The sequence below is a fragment of the Mesoplodon bidens genome (assembly GCF_964165515.1).
Source record: "Mesoplodon bidens genome assembly, chromosome: 15".
In the NCBI taxonomy this organism is placed as follows: Eukaryota; Metazoa; Chordata; class Mammalia; order Artiodactyla; family Ziphiidae; genus Mesoplodon; species Mesoplodon bidens.
The window spans coordinates 86,406,317-86,423,178 of NC_138171.1; the positions used below are offsets into that span (position 1 = coordinate 86,406,317).

At 64.8% G+C, this 16,862-nt stretch overlaps 1 protein-coding gene across 4 annotated transcripts in view; it reads left to right on the forward strand.

Moving 5' to 3' along the window:
• Positions 1–15,374, forward strand: part of TTYH3 (tweety family member 3) — a 28,360-nt gene extending 12,986 nt beyond the window's left edge. Inside the window, exons 2-15 of one of the 4 annotated variants that reach the window (XM_081255714.1) lie at positions 2,487–2,656; positions 2,867–2,978; positions 3,121–3,341; positions 3,639–3,734; positions 3,897–3,969; positions 4,243–4,318; positions 5,399–5,454; positions 6,182–6,274; positions 6,965–7,057; positions 7,464–7,600; positions 9,244–9,417; positions 10,005–10,080; positions 10,777–10,877; positions 13,536–15,374. In XM_081255714.1, coding sequence (XP_081111840.1) covers positions 2,487–2,656; positions 2,867–2,978; positions 3,121–3,341; positions 3,639–3,734; positions 3,897–3,969; positions 4,243–4,318; positions 5,399–5,454; positions 6,182–6,274; positions 6,965–7,057; positions 7,464–7,600; positions 9,244–9,417; positions 10,005–10,080; positions 10,777–10,845 — 1,446 coding nt within the window. In that variant the 3' untranslated portion in view covers positions 10,846–10,877; positions 13,536–15,374. Of the gene's footprint in view, positions 1–2,486; positions 2,657–2,866; positions 2,979–3,120; positions 3,342–3,638; positions 3,735–3,896; positions 3,970–4,242; positions 4,319–5,398; positions 5,455–6,181; positions 6,275–6,964; positions 7,058–7,463; positions 7,601–9,243; positions 9,418–10,004; positions 10,081–10,776; positions 10,878–12,516 lie in introns of all 4 variants that reach the window. The other 3 variants (XM_081255713.1, XM_081255715.1, XM_081255712.1) reach the window with 3 other exon arrangements.
• Positions 15,375–16,862: the final 1,488 nt, after the last annotated feature.

The following is a 16,862-nucleotide window of genomic DNA, read 5'->3' on the forward strand; positions in this document are numbered from 1 at the left end:
GGGTGCCGCCTGCCCTGGGCCCAATTCCCTGGCTTCCTCACCCCAAGAGGGGTTTCCTTGAGGGAGTGTGTGTAGGTGCGCTGATTTCAGCATCAGCTCCAAGCGAGCTGTGTTCCGCACGTGGGGCGGGTGAGGGGATCAGGCGGGAGAGGAGGTGGCGCGAGGTGGGGGGTGGGCCTGCCGGCCTGAGGACCGTGGTAGGTGGGCTCCAGCTGGGGCAGGAGGGGCCGAGCTGGGGCTGGCGGACCGGCTTGCAGAGCCTCGGGGGCCAGGCTGGTGAATCAGGGCTCGTTGCTGGTGGAGATGTTTAGGCAGGCGTGTGGCGTGGTCTGACTGAGGATTTAGGGGAGCAGCCTGCAGGCAGGGGCGGCAGGGGCTCATCTGCCCTTTGCCTCTGACCTGTGCGGAAGGGAGCGGCAGGGCCTGCGGCCGCTGTGCTTAGTCTCTAGCTTGTGCATGTGAAGACAGCCCAGGAGGCCATGCTGTTCCTCGCACCCTGATGTTTGCTGTGGGGTGGGGCGGGGCTTGTGGCTGACACTAGGCCCCTTAAGGTGAGTCCGCTCCCCCATGACTGGCGCCTGTCCCTCTGACGGCCCTTAATTTCCACCGGAGACCCCCTGCTGTGGCCTGGCTGGTGTCCCTGTGTGAACTTGGACCACCTCCCTCCCCCGCCCCCCCGCCACTGGCCTCGGAGTCCCCTCTGTGACGTGAGCACCCTGGGACCTTGACAAGGTGTGCTCTGGAGCCAGCACCCTGGGCCCGCTCCCTTCCCCCACCCAGCTGGTGGGCCAGGGTGGCCAGGTCCTGTCAGACCCTCCTGCCTGTGCTGCAGCTTCATGGCGGTGCCCCGGCCTTTCCCAAGAGGGTGCCCCACCCTGGGCCTCACACCGGAGGGCAGAGGCGCAGCCTCCAAACATAACATGTGCTCCCAGGGCACCCGCGTGGCTTTGGATCATGGCTGGAGGTGCAGGCCCCGGTCAGGGGGAAGGTGGGAGAGCCCCGCCTTGGGTGTGGGAGTTAGCCAGGGATGGAGGGCTGGGCAGGCTGGCTGCTGGGAGGGCAGGGGGTGCCGTCCTGCATCTGCTGCCTGGCAGCTGTCTCCTGGGAGACAGCCGCTGGGCACCAGGGCTGTGATCCAACGGTCCCAGTGCCTCTGTGGCTGAGCCTCTGGTCCCAAGGGGGCCCCGCAGGGGGCAGGCAGGCCTGGGGCATTCCACCCCCCGGTGGCTCCCTAGGCTCACGGCCACATCGCTGGATGTCAAGACGCGAAGAGGGTGTTTCCAGGTCCCCCTGAGGCCTGCTTGTGTAGTAGTGCCAGCAGGGGCAGCTAAGGGGTGTCCATGGTCACACCACCGTGGGGTGGGCACCTCTCTGTGGTACTTACTTGGACCCCCCCCCCGCCATGAGGTGTACATGGTCAGGGCCAGCCTGCTGCCCTGCAGCCCTGTGTCAGCTGCCACTCTCAACCCAGCAAAGCACGTGTGGGCAGAAAGGCTGTGATGTGGGCACATGAGTTCTTCCTCCTTACCTCCTCTGAAGCTGGTTTTTTAATTGGTGAAATGGTGGTGAAGCACTGGGCCAGGCAAACTGAAGAGCGTGGTGCCCAGGCCAGGCCGGGCTGGTGCCTGTTGTGACAGATGAAGGCTCTGGGCTGTGTCCCTGTTACTCTGTCCACCCGAGGCCCCAGCCCAGGACTGAGCCCACAGCGCGTGTCACCGCTGTATCCAGTGAGTTGCTTTCCGTGGGGGACGCTGGCCTCAGTGACAGAAGGGTGCCGGGGGGCACTTCCTCGTCCCCTGGTGCCTCTGGGATGTGGTTGGAGAGGGCTGGCCCTTCGGGCTGCCCAAGGCGCAGGGGCTCACGGAGGCGGTCAGATCCAGAGCAGTCTCGGCACGCAGGGTGAGGATGGTGACGGTGCTACCGGCCCCACACCCAGGGCCCTGCAGCAGGCGTGGGTGGCCTTCCCCGAGACTCTGTGCCTGCCTCTTGGGGGAAGGCAGCATCACCCCGTTGACAAAAGAGGAAACTGAGGCTCGGGGAGAGGGAGGGCCGTCCCTGGCCACGTGGCCAGTTAGCAACTGTGCTGGCCCTGCCCAGGGGCCCCCGCCAGCACCTCCTCACAGCGCCTGGGCCGGAACCCTGTTCAAAGATACGTGCCTTGGGCTCTGGGGCCCAGGAGGGAGCACACAGGGCCTGGGCAGGGTTAGGAGAGGGGATCCCATGGTCTTGCCCACCCGGGCCCTCCAAGTGAGGCTTAAGTCTTGGTGTCTAGGAATGAACACGTGAGTCTGGGGTCCCGAGTCTGGGTGACCACAGGCACGTCACCCAGGTGCTGGGAGCCTCTATCCCCAGGGCTGGGGGAGGGCTCAGTGGGAGAGCGTGCTGGTCCCTTGGCCCAGGCGCAGGTGGGACTCGCTGGTACTGCAGCTGGGGGCAGAGCCAGGGCAGGGGCCCCACCTCCAGCACCACTTCCCAACCTCCCGCAGGCGCTGCTGCTGCTGGGGGCGGCCGCGCTGGCCTGCCTCGCCCTGGACCTCCTCTTCCTGCTCGTCTACTCCTTCTGGCTGTGCTGCCGGCGGCGCAAGAGCGAGGAGCACCTGGACGCCGACTGCTGCTGCACCGCCTGGTGCGTCATCATCGCCACTCTGGTCTGCAGGTGAGCGCGCGGGGCGGGCCGGGTGGGGGCGTGGCCAGCGCGGGGCGCGGCCAGACTGGGCGGGGCGGGTAGGACGGAGTGGCGACTGGGCCGAGAGGAGAGGGGCCGGGTGGACCGGCCGGGGCCGGGGTGGGGCAACTGGGGGTGGAGCGGGCCGGGGCTGCCGGGGCTCCCGGGCCTGTGCCTTCATGCGGCCCCGCCCTGTCCCAGCGCCGGTATCGCCGTCGGGTTCTACGGCAACGGGGAGACCAGTGACGGCATCCATCGGGCCACCTACTCGCTCCGCCATGCCAACCACACGGTGGCGGGGGTCCAGGACCGCGTGAGTGGCCGCATGGGACGGGCCTCTTTTCCTGCTCCTAAACCGCGTGTGTGCGCGTGTGCCCCAGTGTGTGGGAGCAAGGCGTGGGCGTGTGTGGGAGCCGGCCGGTGCCCCAGCTCACACCACCCCGAACCTGGCGCAGGTGTGGGACACCGCAGCTGCCCTGAACCGCTCGGCGGAGCCCAGCCTGCAGAGCCTGGAGCGGCAGCTGGCCGCCCGGCCAGAGCCCCTGCGGGCGGTCCAGCGGCTGCAGGGCCTGCTCGGAACGCTGCTGGGCTACACGGCTGCCATCCCATTTTGGAGGAACCCAGCCGTGTCTCTGGAGGCGCTGGCTGAGCAGGTGGACCTCTATGACTGGTACAGGTGCGACCCTCTTTCCTGCCTGCCCTGCTCGGCTACCACTAGTCTCTGTGGGGCAGTCGGCGCCCAGCTCCCAGCACCTGAGGTCTTTGGGGGCGAGGGGCTGGGTCCACTGGTGGTCACTGTGGCAGGAGTCCCCCATGGGGACATACGTTACAAGAATGAGGGCAGTCTCCATATCCCAGAACTGCCTGTGGACGCTCCTCTGGGCTGTTTGCCTGGCTCTGCCCCAGCTCCCCCTTTCTGCTGCCCTGGGATTGGGCCCCCTGTGCCCGGCCCATGTGTACGCTGTGCCCCCAGGTGGCTGGGCTACTTGGGCCTGCTGCTGCTCGACGTGGCCATCTGCCTCCTGGTACTGGTCGGCCTCATCCGCAGCTCCAAGGGGATCCTGGTCGGGTGAGCCTGTGGGCCCTCAGGGCAGGGGGAGGGGGTGGGGCACCTGCAGCGCCATGTCCCGAGTCAGCCCTGTCCCACCCTCCTGTCTGCGGGTCCAGCCTGGCATGGGGTGCAGCCCTCACCCCGGCCTGGAGGGTGCTGACTGACTCTCTTTGCCCCAAGGGTCTGCCTGCTGGGGGTCCTGGCCCTGATCATCAGCTGGGGCGCACTGGGCTTGGAGCTGGCCGTGTCTGTGGTAGGTGATGGAGAGGACAGGTGATCCCCATCTGCTGGCCGAGCACGGGGGTTGGGGTTGGGGGACGCCACACTCATCGCCCCTCCCCTCTTCCCCTGGGGACCCGTCACGGGCACACAGCACGTCAGTCCCCGCCGCCCGCAGACTCACGCCACCTTCCTGAGCCAAACGCAGACCCTGGGGGACCAGGCTCCACCCCTGAGAGCTGAGGGGTCTGGGGCGGGGGGACGCCCAGCTCAGTCATCCCATCCTCCTTGCCTGCACCCACCCCAGGGCTCCAGCGACTTCTGCGTGGACCCTGACACCTACGTGACCAGGATGGTGGAGGAGCGCTCGGTGCTGAGCGGGGGTGAGTCTGTAGTTGTGTCCCAGCCACACGTGAGTGCCAGCTCCTGCCTGTGGGGCCACGGGCCATCTGGGTCAGGCCTTGCGCTGGCTCCGTTGACAGGTGGCGAAAGTCAAGTGTGGGGCTTTCTTATGTTTCCGACATAAGTTCCGTAGGAACCCAGATCTTGGCGGCCAAGTATGGGTGCGGTGCGGAGAGGCTGCCCTGGGCCGTGATGGACCTTACTCCTGGCTCCCATCATGCACTGGATCCCAGAGAGCCACCAAGAAGGGACCAGAGAGCACAGGGCGGGGGGCAGGTGTTAGGCAGTTGGGGTCCAAGGCTTCTTCCCCAGCTGTGGCTGGGCTTGAAATCTCTTAGGTTTTCAAAATCAGAATTATAAGTGAATCCCCATCTCTTAACGTTAGACACTGAATCAACAGCTGTTTTAATGGGGATGAGCAGGCCACCTGCACGCTCCAGCTTCGTGTCCCCTCTTTGGGGTGACATTCTGGCCTAAGAACTGTTCTGCCCAACTGGCCTGGGAGCAGATGCCTGCCCAGGTGACCTCTGACTCCTTGCCCACCCCCAGTGCCCTGTCTGCTGCTCCCCAGGGAGGGGAGATATGGGGCTGCCCCCCCAAGAGAGAATTGTGCACATTTCAGGGACACGGCTCAGAGCAGAAGGGCCTCGGCCCTGGCCCCAGGCTCCCTGGAGACCATGTCCCCCCTCACACCTGCATGCTCACAGATACAGACAGGTGCACACGTGTACACGCACACACACATATGCAGACGTGCGCATAGACACCCGTGTGTGCAAACTTACAGGTGTTCACAGATATACCTACATACATGACATGCAGACACAGCCATACATGCAGATAGGTGTGGGCACACGTATATGTGCACACGTGCAGATACGTGCATACACGTAAAAAATATATACAAGCAAGCACACGTATGTTCAGCATACACGCAGGTGTGGAGACACCCATATACACGTATACACAGACACGCAGGTGTAGATATATATCACATGCAGGCGCACACAGGCACACGCGGACGGCTGGAGTGGCTCAGCCGCCCTGACCTCTCTCCACAGACATCCTTCAGTACTACCTGGCCTGCTCGCCCCGTGCCGCCAACCCCTTCCAGCAGGTGAGAGCTCGGCTGCTCCGGCCCCGCAGAGCATCTGGTCCCCTGGCCCCCGCCCCCAGGTGCCCACTCTCACACCTCGTCAGGCCCCTGGGGCCCCAGGAGCTGTCGGGAGGCAGGTGGGCGAACGCCACGTTGACATTGCTACCTGCCCCCGGGGTTACCACCCTGACAGCCTCAGCACAAGCCTTTTGGGTGGCCTGCTTAACGCCCTCAAATCCCTGGGACTCCTTTCATTTCTCAGGCTGCCCCAGCCATCCCTGTAGGGCAAAGCCGATTGCCTGGCGGGTGTGGGAGGAGCCCAGGGATGCCCCATGGAAGCAGGGGTCCTGTGCCTGCTCTGTGGAATAACTGGATGGATGTTGTCATGATGGAATTTGAAGGGAAGCCATGTAGCCCACTGCCTGTCATTCCACGTAACTGTGTGGCCCTCCGGGGTCCTCAGCACTGTTTATCTGCTCTAAAGACGCTGTATTTTCACTGTGTTGCCTCTGGGTTGTGTGGTCATCTGGGGGGCCAAGGAAAGGTGTCCCACAGGCCCACAGAGCAGACTGCCGGGCACAGCCATCCCACCCCATGAGCTCGTGGCCTCACAGGCTGGACGCCCCTTGGGCCGGCAGAAGCCAAAGGCACTGGAGCTGGCCTGCGCCGTGTGTGGGTGGGGACCTCGGGGAGGGAGAGATGGCTGCCCCCACCCCCGCTGGAATCAGCCGGCCTCTCTGTGGAGCAGAAGCTGTCGGGCAGTCACAAGGCTCTGGTGGAGATGCAGGACGTGGTGGCTGAGCTCCTGAAGACCGTCCCGCGGGAGCACCCGGCCACCAAGGTGAGGGGTTGTGGGTGTGGTCAGTGGAGCCAGTGGGATTCCTCTTCTCGTCACGAAAGGGAGGTGGGGTGCGGACACTGCTCAGGCTGCCTCCCGGGGGACCCTGCTGGGGGGTCTGGCCTTCTCTCCCACCTGCCATCCTTCCCTTCACATCCCCGAGGATTTTTGGTAGGTTTTACAATGCAGGCACATACACACACACTCACACACATGTGCACGCACACACACTCACAAACATGCACACACACACATACACTCTAGGACCAGTCTCACTCTGCACAGAGTATCTTGGACAATGTTTTGTCCCTTAAGATATTCTGAAAATTTCCATTGTCTTAAACTGTTCCTTAAAACGTGATTTTTAAAAGAACCAGGCCCGTGTCAGGGGACACGCGGGCGTTTGCTGTTTCTCCCGTTACAACGAAGGCCCCGCCCTGGTGGCCGCGTTGGGCAGGTGCTGTGCGTCCCACTCTCCTCGCTGTCCTCCTCACGTCTTCAGCAACCTCCTGAGACCAGGGCACAGACTTGGGGGTTCCCCTTTCTCAAAGCCAAGGGTCCTCAGGGCCTTTGCCGGGACTGTGGGGGTCAAGGGGGTCTCGACGGCAGAGTGTGGGGCGGAGGGAGGCCTGTGGCTGGTTCAGGACCCTTTCCGGAACGTTGTGCCGACCTCGCGTGGTCCACGCCCTCCAGGACCCCCTGCTCCGAGTCCAGGAGGTGCTGAACGGCACGGAGGTGAACCTGCAGCACCTCACCGCCTTGGTGGACTGCCGCAGCCTGCACCTGGTGAGAGCCATCTCCTAGAGCCGGCCCAGCGCGGGAGCGGCAGGGAGCAGTGGGGAGCAGCTAGGGGCAGAGTAGGGGGAGGGGGGTGGCTAGGGGAGGAGTGGGGGAGGGGAGCAGCTAGGAGGGGTGGGGGAGGGCAGGGGAGGGGAGCAGCTAGGGGCAGAGGAGGGGGAGGGGGAGGGGTGGGGGAGGGGAGCAGTCACAGGGCCTCTGCCCAGCCTCGAGTCGGGGGCGGTGCAGGCTGCTGGGGGCTCCCTGTGCACACTCCATCTCACCCTGTGCTTCCCCGTCTCCCCCTCTCTCTCTGTCTCTCTGTCTCTCTCTCTCTCTCTGTCTCTCTCTCTCTCTCTGTCTCTCTCTCTCTCTCGGTGTGCGTGTCCCCGTCCCCATTCCCGCCTGCCCTCAGGACTACGTGCAGGCCCTCACAGGCTTCTGCTATGACGGCGTCGAGGGCCTCATCTACCTGGCCCTCTTCTCCTTTGTCACAGCCCTCATGTTCAGCTCCATCGTCTGCAGTGTCCCACACACCTGGCAGCAGAAGAGGTGAGGGGCTCAGGGAGGTCCAGCCTGGAACCTGCCCCAGGCCACCCAGCACCTGGGGCCGTGCCTTCTGGACACCCCATGTCGTAACCAAGAGACAAGGAGGAAGGCCTCCTCACCTCTTGACACTCCCGGGGCCTCTGTAGCAACAGCCCAGAGGCGCTCCTGGTCCGGGCGACACTCGAGTCCGGAGTAGACAGGGAGAACCGGGGTCCCCTGCCTGCTGCTGCTGGCTCTGTGCCCACAGCCCTCCCCACTTCTGACTGGCTGGGCTCAGGATGTCTCATCCATCCCCCCACCCCTGGGTGCAGGTGTGCAGTGCCGTTGAGGGGGGAGACCAGCTGCCTGGGGAACTCGGAGCTTCTGCAGGAAGCGCCCCACATGGCCCTGGCCTCCGTGGCCCCCTCAGCTGGGTGACCAGGATGGCAGCTACTTCCCATGGGCCACTGTGTCTTTCTCTTTGAAGTAGTGCTGCTGGTGGCCCCTGCCTCAGTCTCCTCTGTCAGTACTGGATTGAATGGTACATGGGTATGCCAGGCCCGCCTTCCTTGAGCCCCTGTGGTGTGTCTCCCATTTGGGCTGTGGCTGTTTCTTGGTGGCCCAGCTTGTTTGGCAAGTAGCCCAGCTCAGATCTCTTCCTTTTGTCTGGATTTCTACTCTATTATTTTCTGTTGGGATGGTGTTGCTGCTAGCGGTGGCAGTAATGGTGACGATGATGCTAGTCACGGTGGTGGTGGAGGTGTGGTGATTGTGATGCTGAAGAGGGTGAGAATGGTGATGGCAGTGGTCCTCATGGCCGTGGTGATGGGGGCGGTAGTAGAGATGGCGGCCGTAGGGGAGCGGCTAAGAGCACATCCCTGGAACCTCATGGCCTGGATTCAGATCCCAGCTGAACCTTTGCTTGTTGGGTGACCATAGGCAAGTCACTTAACCACTCTGGGCCTCAGTCTCCCTGCCTGTAGGATGGGGGTTGGAAGAGTACATCCTCTTAGCGTGACGTGAGCACTAGATGGACCACTGCATGCAAGCGCTCGGCCCTGGGCTTGGCTGGGGATTGGCACTTGGCCAGTTGCTGCTGTGACCCCACTTGTCTCACCACGAGGGGCACGGCGGAGGGACCCTCTGCTCAAGGCCGCCCAGCCGGTGGTGGGGAGGTGGGACGTGAGCCCAGGCCTGGCTGGCCTGTACCCTCACCACCAGGCAGCCCAGTCCCAAGTCCCGTCCGGACCAGGCAGCGCGTGGGGCACCACACACCAGAGCACCAGAGGCCTGGCCCGCAGCTCCCTCGCCCCGCCCTGCAGCGGCCTGGCCGGAGTGGCGGGTGGGAGCCAGAGGGCAGCGGAGTCTGGAGGGCTGGGCTCAGGCGTCCCGGGGCGGGCTGCAACAGCAGAGCCCAAAGAGCACCCTGCCCTCCAGGCACCTGCCCTCTGTGCTCCCCTAGGAGGGGTCCTGTCCCCTTGTTTTTAGGCAGTCGATGTCCGTGTGTGCAGGCTGAGGTGCAGGTTCCAAGTCACAGCCCCATTGTGGGTAGGTGACAGAACCAGGATTGGAGCCAGCTACGTCTGCACAAGAGCTGAGCCCCTGTGGGTCTTGTGGCTGGCTGCCTCACGCCAGGGCCTGAAGCTGTGCTGGGTCCCTCCCTGCAGGGGCCCTGATGAGGATGGGGGCGAGGAGGCCGCCCCAGGGCCGAGGCCGGCACACGACAGCCTCTACCGCGTCCACATGCCCAGCTTGTACAGCTGCGGCAGCAGCTATGGCAGCGAGACCAGCATCCCGGCCGCAGCACACACTGTCAGCAACGCCCCGGTCACTGAGTACATGTGAGTGAGTCGTGCTGGGAGCGGGTGGGGTGGCCCAGGTTGGGACGGCAGACCCGAGCCCTGGGATAGGCTGCCTGGGACTCAGTGTGGCCGGCATGCACGGCTGCCGGGGCTTGGAGTGGGGATGCAGCCCCACGGCAGCGAGCAGGGACTTCAGCTGCTGCAGCGGGGAGAGGTGGGGCCTTGGATGGCAGAGGGGCCTCCCCGGGGGCTGTCCGGGCTCTGGGTGGGCTTGGCCTGCTGCTCCCACATGCCTGGGTCGAGGCCACAGGGAGGCCACTCTGTCAGACGGAGGGTCTGCGTTTCGTGCAGGGAATGACGTTGCCAAGGGCCCTGGGCCTGGCCGCGTGGTGGGCAGGCAGCCAGCAGGGCCGGGCTGAGGCTGGCAGGTGGCCACCACGGGCCTGCTCGGAGCCCTTCACTGTGTGCCAGGTTCCCGGGACCCCAGGCCCTTGCTGGCGGGCAGTATGCAGAGTGGTGGGGAAGATGCATGGAGTCGTCCTAGCTCCAGAACGGGCCCTGTTGGCCCAGGGCTGGGACTGCCGTGGCCAGTGGTCACTCACAGCCCCCTCTTCCTCTCACCTCAGGAGCCAGAATGCCAATTTCCAGAATCCCCGCTGTGAGAACACCCCTCTCATTGGGCGCGAGTCCCCGCCGCCTTCAGTAAGTCTTGGGGCCGGAGGGTGGGTAGGGGCCCCGCCCCGCCGCCTTGTGTCCGCTGTGGCCTTCACAGGCAGTGCAGGCCCTGCCGGCGGCTCCGAGCCTTCAGTGCCAGGGCTGAGGGTGGATCCCAGCCAGGGCTCTCAGGCAGGCATCTGGCCTGTGTAGACGGGGCTGGGTGAGCTCACAAGCCCCTGTGAGGGCCCTTGCATCTCTTCCCACCCGAGCCCTGCTTCCTCTTCTTTTCCTTCCTCAACTTCCTGGACTCAACCCAGGTCTCGTCTCCTGGCTCTTCCATCTGTGCCTGGTGTCCCCTCTGGTCTTGGGAAGGAGAAAAGGGGACAGGGTGGGAAAGGAGCTTGTAGAGAGGCCGGGGCCCCTGGAGGGCTTCCTGGAGGTGGTGGGCCTCAAGGAACAGGGCTAGAGAGGCTGAGAGCCACCTTGCTTCAGAAATACCCGCCTGCACGTGGGGCGGCCCTGTCATGCCCTGCAGCACAGAGCAGGCCTGGGGTGCCCTGGCCTCGGACCTGGCCCTGGCCCAGGCTGTGCGGGTTCTCAGGCCGTGTCATGCTCGGGGCACCCTCCTGTCGGCACTCTGGTCTGCACCCAAGGCCTGCTGTGGGCCGGCCCCCACCCCGGCGTTGAGGCCACCCTCTCTCTCTCTTTTTCCTGCACTCCTCCCACCCCGGGCCCTCCTAGCGCTATCTGGCTGCCCTGGACTCTGGCGGCCACACGGGCTGGCAGTTTAAGCCCATGAACAGTGCCTGAACGCTGTGGTGGCTGTGTCCTCAGAGTGACAGGTACTGACCCACCTGGGTCCCCTGCCCTGCACCGCCTGCGCACCCACACCTCCGTGCCTCACACCCTTTGCTCACTGCCAGCTCGTCGCCAGTGGCTCATCAGACAGGTCCCAGTGCTGTCTCGGCTCAGCGCCCACGGGGCCAGCTTGGGGCAGTGCAGGTGGGTGGGCTTTGTGGCCCCTAGCCCAGCCACAGAGACCCTGGCCCTGGGCTGTCACCCTCACGTCAGGGGCAGTGAGCCCCTGCACAGAGCCCCCTCTTCACCCCTGGCCCAGCTGCGGCCACTGCCCATCTGTCACCGCCCAGCGAGTCGGCCACCCAACCCGTGTGTGCGGGCACGCCTGTGCCTGGCGCCCCGGGGTGCGGCCAGCAGGCCCGGCCCTCGAAGGGCCGCCCCACGTGTCCGGAAGTGCACGCAGGTGCGTGCAGAGGGGCACGCGAGCCACTGCGGCCCTCCTCACACGGCGCCGCACGCCTGCTCGGGCTCGTCAGCGGTCTGGGCTGCTGCCCACCGTGCCCCACCCCGTGCTGCATGTCCCTGGAATGACATGGCTCCCAGTGCCCGCTCATCCTCCTCCCAGCTCGCCTTTGTGGCCGCTGACGGGCGCTCACAACCTTCTCCCTTCCAGGAGTCCTGGGAGGGCTCTCGGGGCCCAGGGGAGATCGCCTGTCCTGATCTGCACACTGTGGTGTGTGGCCTCGGGTTCGGAGCCCCCAGGGATTGCTGGGGGCATGTGGCTGCGGGGTCAGCCTGCCAGGCTCCTTCCCACTGGCAACCCTTGGCACGTGCCTTGGCTTTTGTCCCCCAGATGGGCGTGTGGCCCCTTGCACACTGCTTGGTTTTAGCACACGTCTCTTCCACGTGTGTTCGTTGTGAGCACACGTGCACATGCATGTGTATCAAGTGAGGCCTTCATGCTTCAGGTTGGACAAGAGTGGCCGAGGTGTGCTGGCTGTCCCCGTCCCCAGCTGCCTTTGTCCCTGCGTCCGTGACCCACAAGGAACCCCAGTTTGGTTCCCATCTGAGTGGGTGGCACCATCACCCCAGCCTGAGGGGCCTGGGTGGCTTCAGGGTCCCCCTTCCCTGGGGCGACGGGGCAGAGCTGCTGTGGAGCCTTCTCACTCCCGTGACCTGTGGTGCCTGCCACTCTGGGCCGCTGGGGACTGTCTGTGCCTTGGACACAGCCTGAGCCCACACACTCCTTCTGGCCGCCCAGCCAGGATCCCGCAGCGGGCGGAGGCGGCATGCCGGGTGCAGCGCGGAGCCTCCAAGCTCTGGTTCTCGCCGGGGCAGAGCGCTGCCCGGCCTCATGCCACATGCCCAGGTCGGGAGCAGGGGCTGCTCTGCTCATCTCCCTGGGAGAGGACGCTGGTCCCTGTCCGGAGCCTGGGGAGTGGCCAGCCAGACCTCTGACCCCCGGGGCTGTCACTGCCCCCAGCCCCGGCCAGGGCTCAGGAGTCCAGGCCCTGGACCAGCTGGCCCCTCCCGGAGCCCCTTCTCCCAGGGCTCTGTCAGCTGTGCCACTGTGTGGTCCTGCCCCATCCCAGCCCGGGGTGCTCCGGCTCACCCCATGGAGGCCCTGCCCTGCTGTGCCCAGTGCCCGCTGACCACCTGCCCCCTCCCCTTGTCTCCCCGCAGTACACTTCCAGCATGAGAGCCAAGTACCTCGCCACGAGCCAGCCTCGCCCCAACTCCAGCAGCAGCGGGCACTAGACCGCCCGACAGCCACCCGCCCCACGTGCCAACCGCCCTGCTCCTCCCCGGGCCGGCCTTGCTGCTTACACCCGCGGCTGCCTGCCGCACCCTCCGCGCCCACCCCGCGCCTGCTGCCGGTGCCTCTGTGGCCACTCGCCCCTCTCCTCCCCTTCCTGCAGGGGCGTGGAGATGCCCGGCAGGCTCCTGCTGGTGGTGACGCAGGGGCTCTGGGCCCACACCCTCTCCTTGGGTCACACACCTGGACACCTGGGGTTGCTGCTAGCGACGCCCGGGCCCTCCGGGCCCCCAGCCCCATGCCCCTCTTCCTCCGAGGATTCGGGGATTTGCAGAGCCCTGCGCTGGGCCAGACGTGTCGTGCTGGTGCTGCCCCTGCGGACCCCTGCCGTCTCCTCGGCTGGCAGCTGCCCCGACCCATCCCTCCCACAGCTCTGACGCTTCTCCTGCTCCTTGGATGCTTCTGTGCCTCACCTCTTAGTTCATAGGCAGCACCGTGCTCCCGTGTGCTGGGCATCTGGAGAGACGGCCGTGTGGACCCACCCGCCTGCTTGTCTCCCATGCGTGGAGACCCTCTTGTGGCGCCCTCACATGCCTCTGCAGCATCTGTAACTCCTTCCTTCCCTCGCCCCCCACCCCACCCCAGGCTCTCTACAGCGGGTCCCCACTTTCTCTGCTTCCCTCCTAGCAGCGCTCTCTCCCTCAGCACCCACCCCGGCGGGTGGGTGGCACCCAGCCCTCCCCGGCGGCAGGAGACAGCAGGTGCCGTGCGGAGCCCAGGCTGCCCATCGAGTGCTGGCCGCCCTCTTGGTGCCAAGACCCCTCCCCCACCCCGGGACTTGACAGCTTCATCCGGTTCACTTTTGCACTAACCATACTTGTCACCTCTAGGGCAGGTGGGGTGGCGGGCCGAGTGGCACCCCCTTTTCGGTTCCTTTTCCATCCAGGACAGGCACAGCGTCCCAGAGCCGGCTGGGGGGCTGGACCCAAGCTGGCTGTGAATGTGCCCTCGGCCCCTGCCGCCCCTCTTGGGACTAACCACTGACCTCACTCCAGCCTCCGAGAGAGAGCACCCCTGGCCAACCCAAAGCCCGCGAGTGTGACGCCGAGTCCAGGCCAGAGTTGAGTCCCAGGATAGCCGGCTGGGAGTCGGGCTGGAGAAGGTGTTTCTTCTCTTGGTGCTGCTGGGGGTGTCGAAGACCGAGAGGCAGCCCAAGGGCCTGGAGACCCCTCCCTGGGCAGGCGCTGCACCAGGGGACTGTGTCCTCAGGAATGAATGTCCCTTGGGCTGTAGGACTGAGGTCCCTGTGGCCTCAGTCTCCCTACCTGTGAAGTGGGAACAAGGCTTCCCTAAGGTGCTTTTGGCTTAGTGTACAATGTTTGCTGTGTTTCCTGCCGCAGATGGGGGTGCTACCCCCAGATCAAGTTGGGAAGTCCCCTGCCAGTCCCAGCCCTGCCCAGCCAGCCTGAAGCAAGAGAGGCCAGGTGCAGGCTCTGCCCTGTGTCAGTCCAGGGGCAGCAGAGAGCCACTTGGCACCCACACGAGGGCCCAGGCCGGGGCAGACAGCAGCCGGCCGGGCAGTTTACAGACATGGTGGGCTCTTTCTCCCAGAGCGGCAGGGCACCCCTTCCCCAGGGTGGCCTGGAAGAGGCCACCTTCCTCTGTGATCCCTTCTTTGTGCTGGTATCTGGGACCAAAAGCATGGGTGGGCCTGGGACTAGGTCATGTCTCCCCCGCTCCTGGGGCAGCTTCTGCCCTGGACAGGGTTGGGGGAGTGAGCAGGCACACACGGGAGTGCTCCAGGTGGGCCTGAGGGCCCGCAGCCTTGCATCTGAGCCCTTGCACACGGCCAAACCTCACTGAAAGGCACCACACACACACGCGCGCGCGCGCGCGCGCGGCGGTGCCACAGCCCAACCGACAAGTTTTTCTCTGGGCTCCGCCGCCTGGGCGGAGCGTTCCTACTCGGCCTCGGATCAGAGGGGAGGCGCCAGCTGTGCTGCCTGGGGCGCCGCTCGGAAGCACAAACGGCCGCCCGGCCCGCGAGGCCGAAATGTGAATGTACATAGCGTGAAGGCCGGGCGCCGCGCACCCTCGCCGCTCGGAGCACCTCCGTGCGTGCGTCTTGTGCGTGTCTGCCCGCCCATCTGTGACTCCGCCCAGTTCCGAGGCGGAAGAAAGGAAAACGGGGGAGGTTAAAAGGGGTGCAAGACCAAGCCTTGGTCCTGGACGGGGAGCGCGTCCCGCCCTTGGTTTTCTTTTTGCTGTTTAAGTTTTCAGGCCGTTTCCTAACCAGTCCCGTCCCGGTGACTTACCTGCATCCGCTCCCACCCCTGCACCTGTGGTTCTTGCCCCTCGCAGGCCCTGCAGCATCTTGGGCGGTGGTCCTCTTCCACGTGGATGGGAGGGAGACGCCCCGAGGCCCCTGACGGGCTAGGCGGGCAGGAGGGGCTCCAGTCCGGCCGCTCGCCGATGGGGCTCCTTGTGCAGGCCCACGCTCCCCCCAGCTCCCCTGGCCTGGTGTGGTAGGGCCTGATCGGAAGCCCTGATCCTATATGCCCCTCCACGCCCACCCCATCTCACTATGCAATCCCAGTCCAAGCTCCATTCCCTCCCTACCCCAAGACCCCCGCCCAGCCCGGGAGGGGTTCGTGGGTGACAGCCCCAAATGGGGGGACGAGCGGGGACCAGGGCCTCTTGTGCGGGCTTTTTTTTTTTTTTTTTTTTTTTTTTAACCATAATGGTTGTGTGCCGCACCACTTTATATTTGTTACATATAATATATCTCTCGAAGTAATTTTGTTAGGACTCCCCCTCCCAGGTTTCTCTCCTGGCCCTTGCATCCCACCCACAAGGTGATTTAGCGTCCTGAGCGGGGAACTGAGGCCTGAACCGCTTGGTATTCTCCAACTTACGTAGGGCCATGGCTGTATGTGCTGTCGCTGTGTTTCTGGGTTTTTTTGTTTTTGTTTTTTTAACTGGGTTTGGGGTTTGATTTTTATTTCTCTGGGGGCTTTATTTTTCTTGGCAAATACTAAAAATCTCGTCAATGTAATTTCTGTGGTTTCTATTCAGCTTGGGTTTCATGTTTTAAAATAAACAAATTTTAAAAAACAGGCCTCTTTTCCTGAGTTGTTTTGGCTCCCGCCCAAGTCTGTGGGCAGGGCGGCCACGTGCCGGGAGCCACTAGAGCCCGGTGGGCGGAGTCTCGCGGGAGAGGGTGCCTGACGGGGCGGGGCCTGACGGGGCGGGGCCTGACGGGGCGGGGCGGGGCGTCAGGCGTGCAGAGCGGCTGACGCTGGGAGCGGTGGTCTCGAAGGCTTGAAAGCCTCATTTGCGATCTGGGCTTGCGCTGGAGGGGCCTGAGGAGACGCGGATTGCGGTGAGGAGGGCCCAGGCTCCGGCCAGCAGGGGAGGTGACAGACCTGGCCCTGGGCAGGGCTGTTGGAGCGGGTCAGAGAGGCCAAATGGGAGGATGGTGTGTCTCCAGGAGGAGCATCTCCTGAGTCCCCACTGTAACCTGAGGCGGGGTTCCCGGTGCTTCCCCGGGCGCCTCGCCGCCCACTGGCCTCGCTGGAGTCCTTACCAGTGGTCTGAGCAGCAACCCAATCCCCGCCCGCCGAGGTAGGAAGGATCATTCTTGTTCTCATTTGAGAAGCGGGCTGGGGAAGGCGCCGTGTCGTCGGAGGCCACATAACCCCAGCACATCACCTTGGGTGGCAGGAGACATACTGCCCACCTCGCAGGGAACCCTTAGGACCCGTGGAACTGGGGGAGGCACGTTTGCCCAGGAGAGTGTTTGTCTCGCATGCCAGGTGCACAGGTGGGCGAGGGAGCTGCGAGGCCCGGTGGAAGACAGCAGGCTCCCGTGGCATTGCTGGCGCCGAGGTTCCTGGCTCTCAGCACCATGGTGCCTGGGTTGGCGGGGGCACAGGGCGGAGCTTCTGCCTCCAGCACACACCAGCAGCCTGGTCCAGTGGTTTCTGGTTTTTTTTTTTTTTTTTTTGCGGTAAACGGGCCTCTCACTGTTGTGGCCTCTCCCGCTGTGGAGCACAGGCTCCGGACGCGCAGGCTCAGCAGCCATGGCTCACGGGCCCAGCCGCTCCGCGGCATGTGGGGTCTTCCCGGACCGGGGCAGGAACCCGTGTCCCCTGCATCGGCAGGCGGACTCTCAACCACTGCGCCACCAGGCAAGCCCTGGTTTCTGTTTTGACTGGCTTCTGGGGAAGGGGGCCCAGGATACATAAGCCCTGATGGGGCGATGCTAAGCACC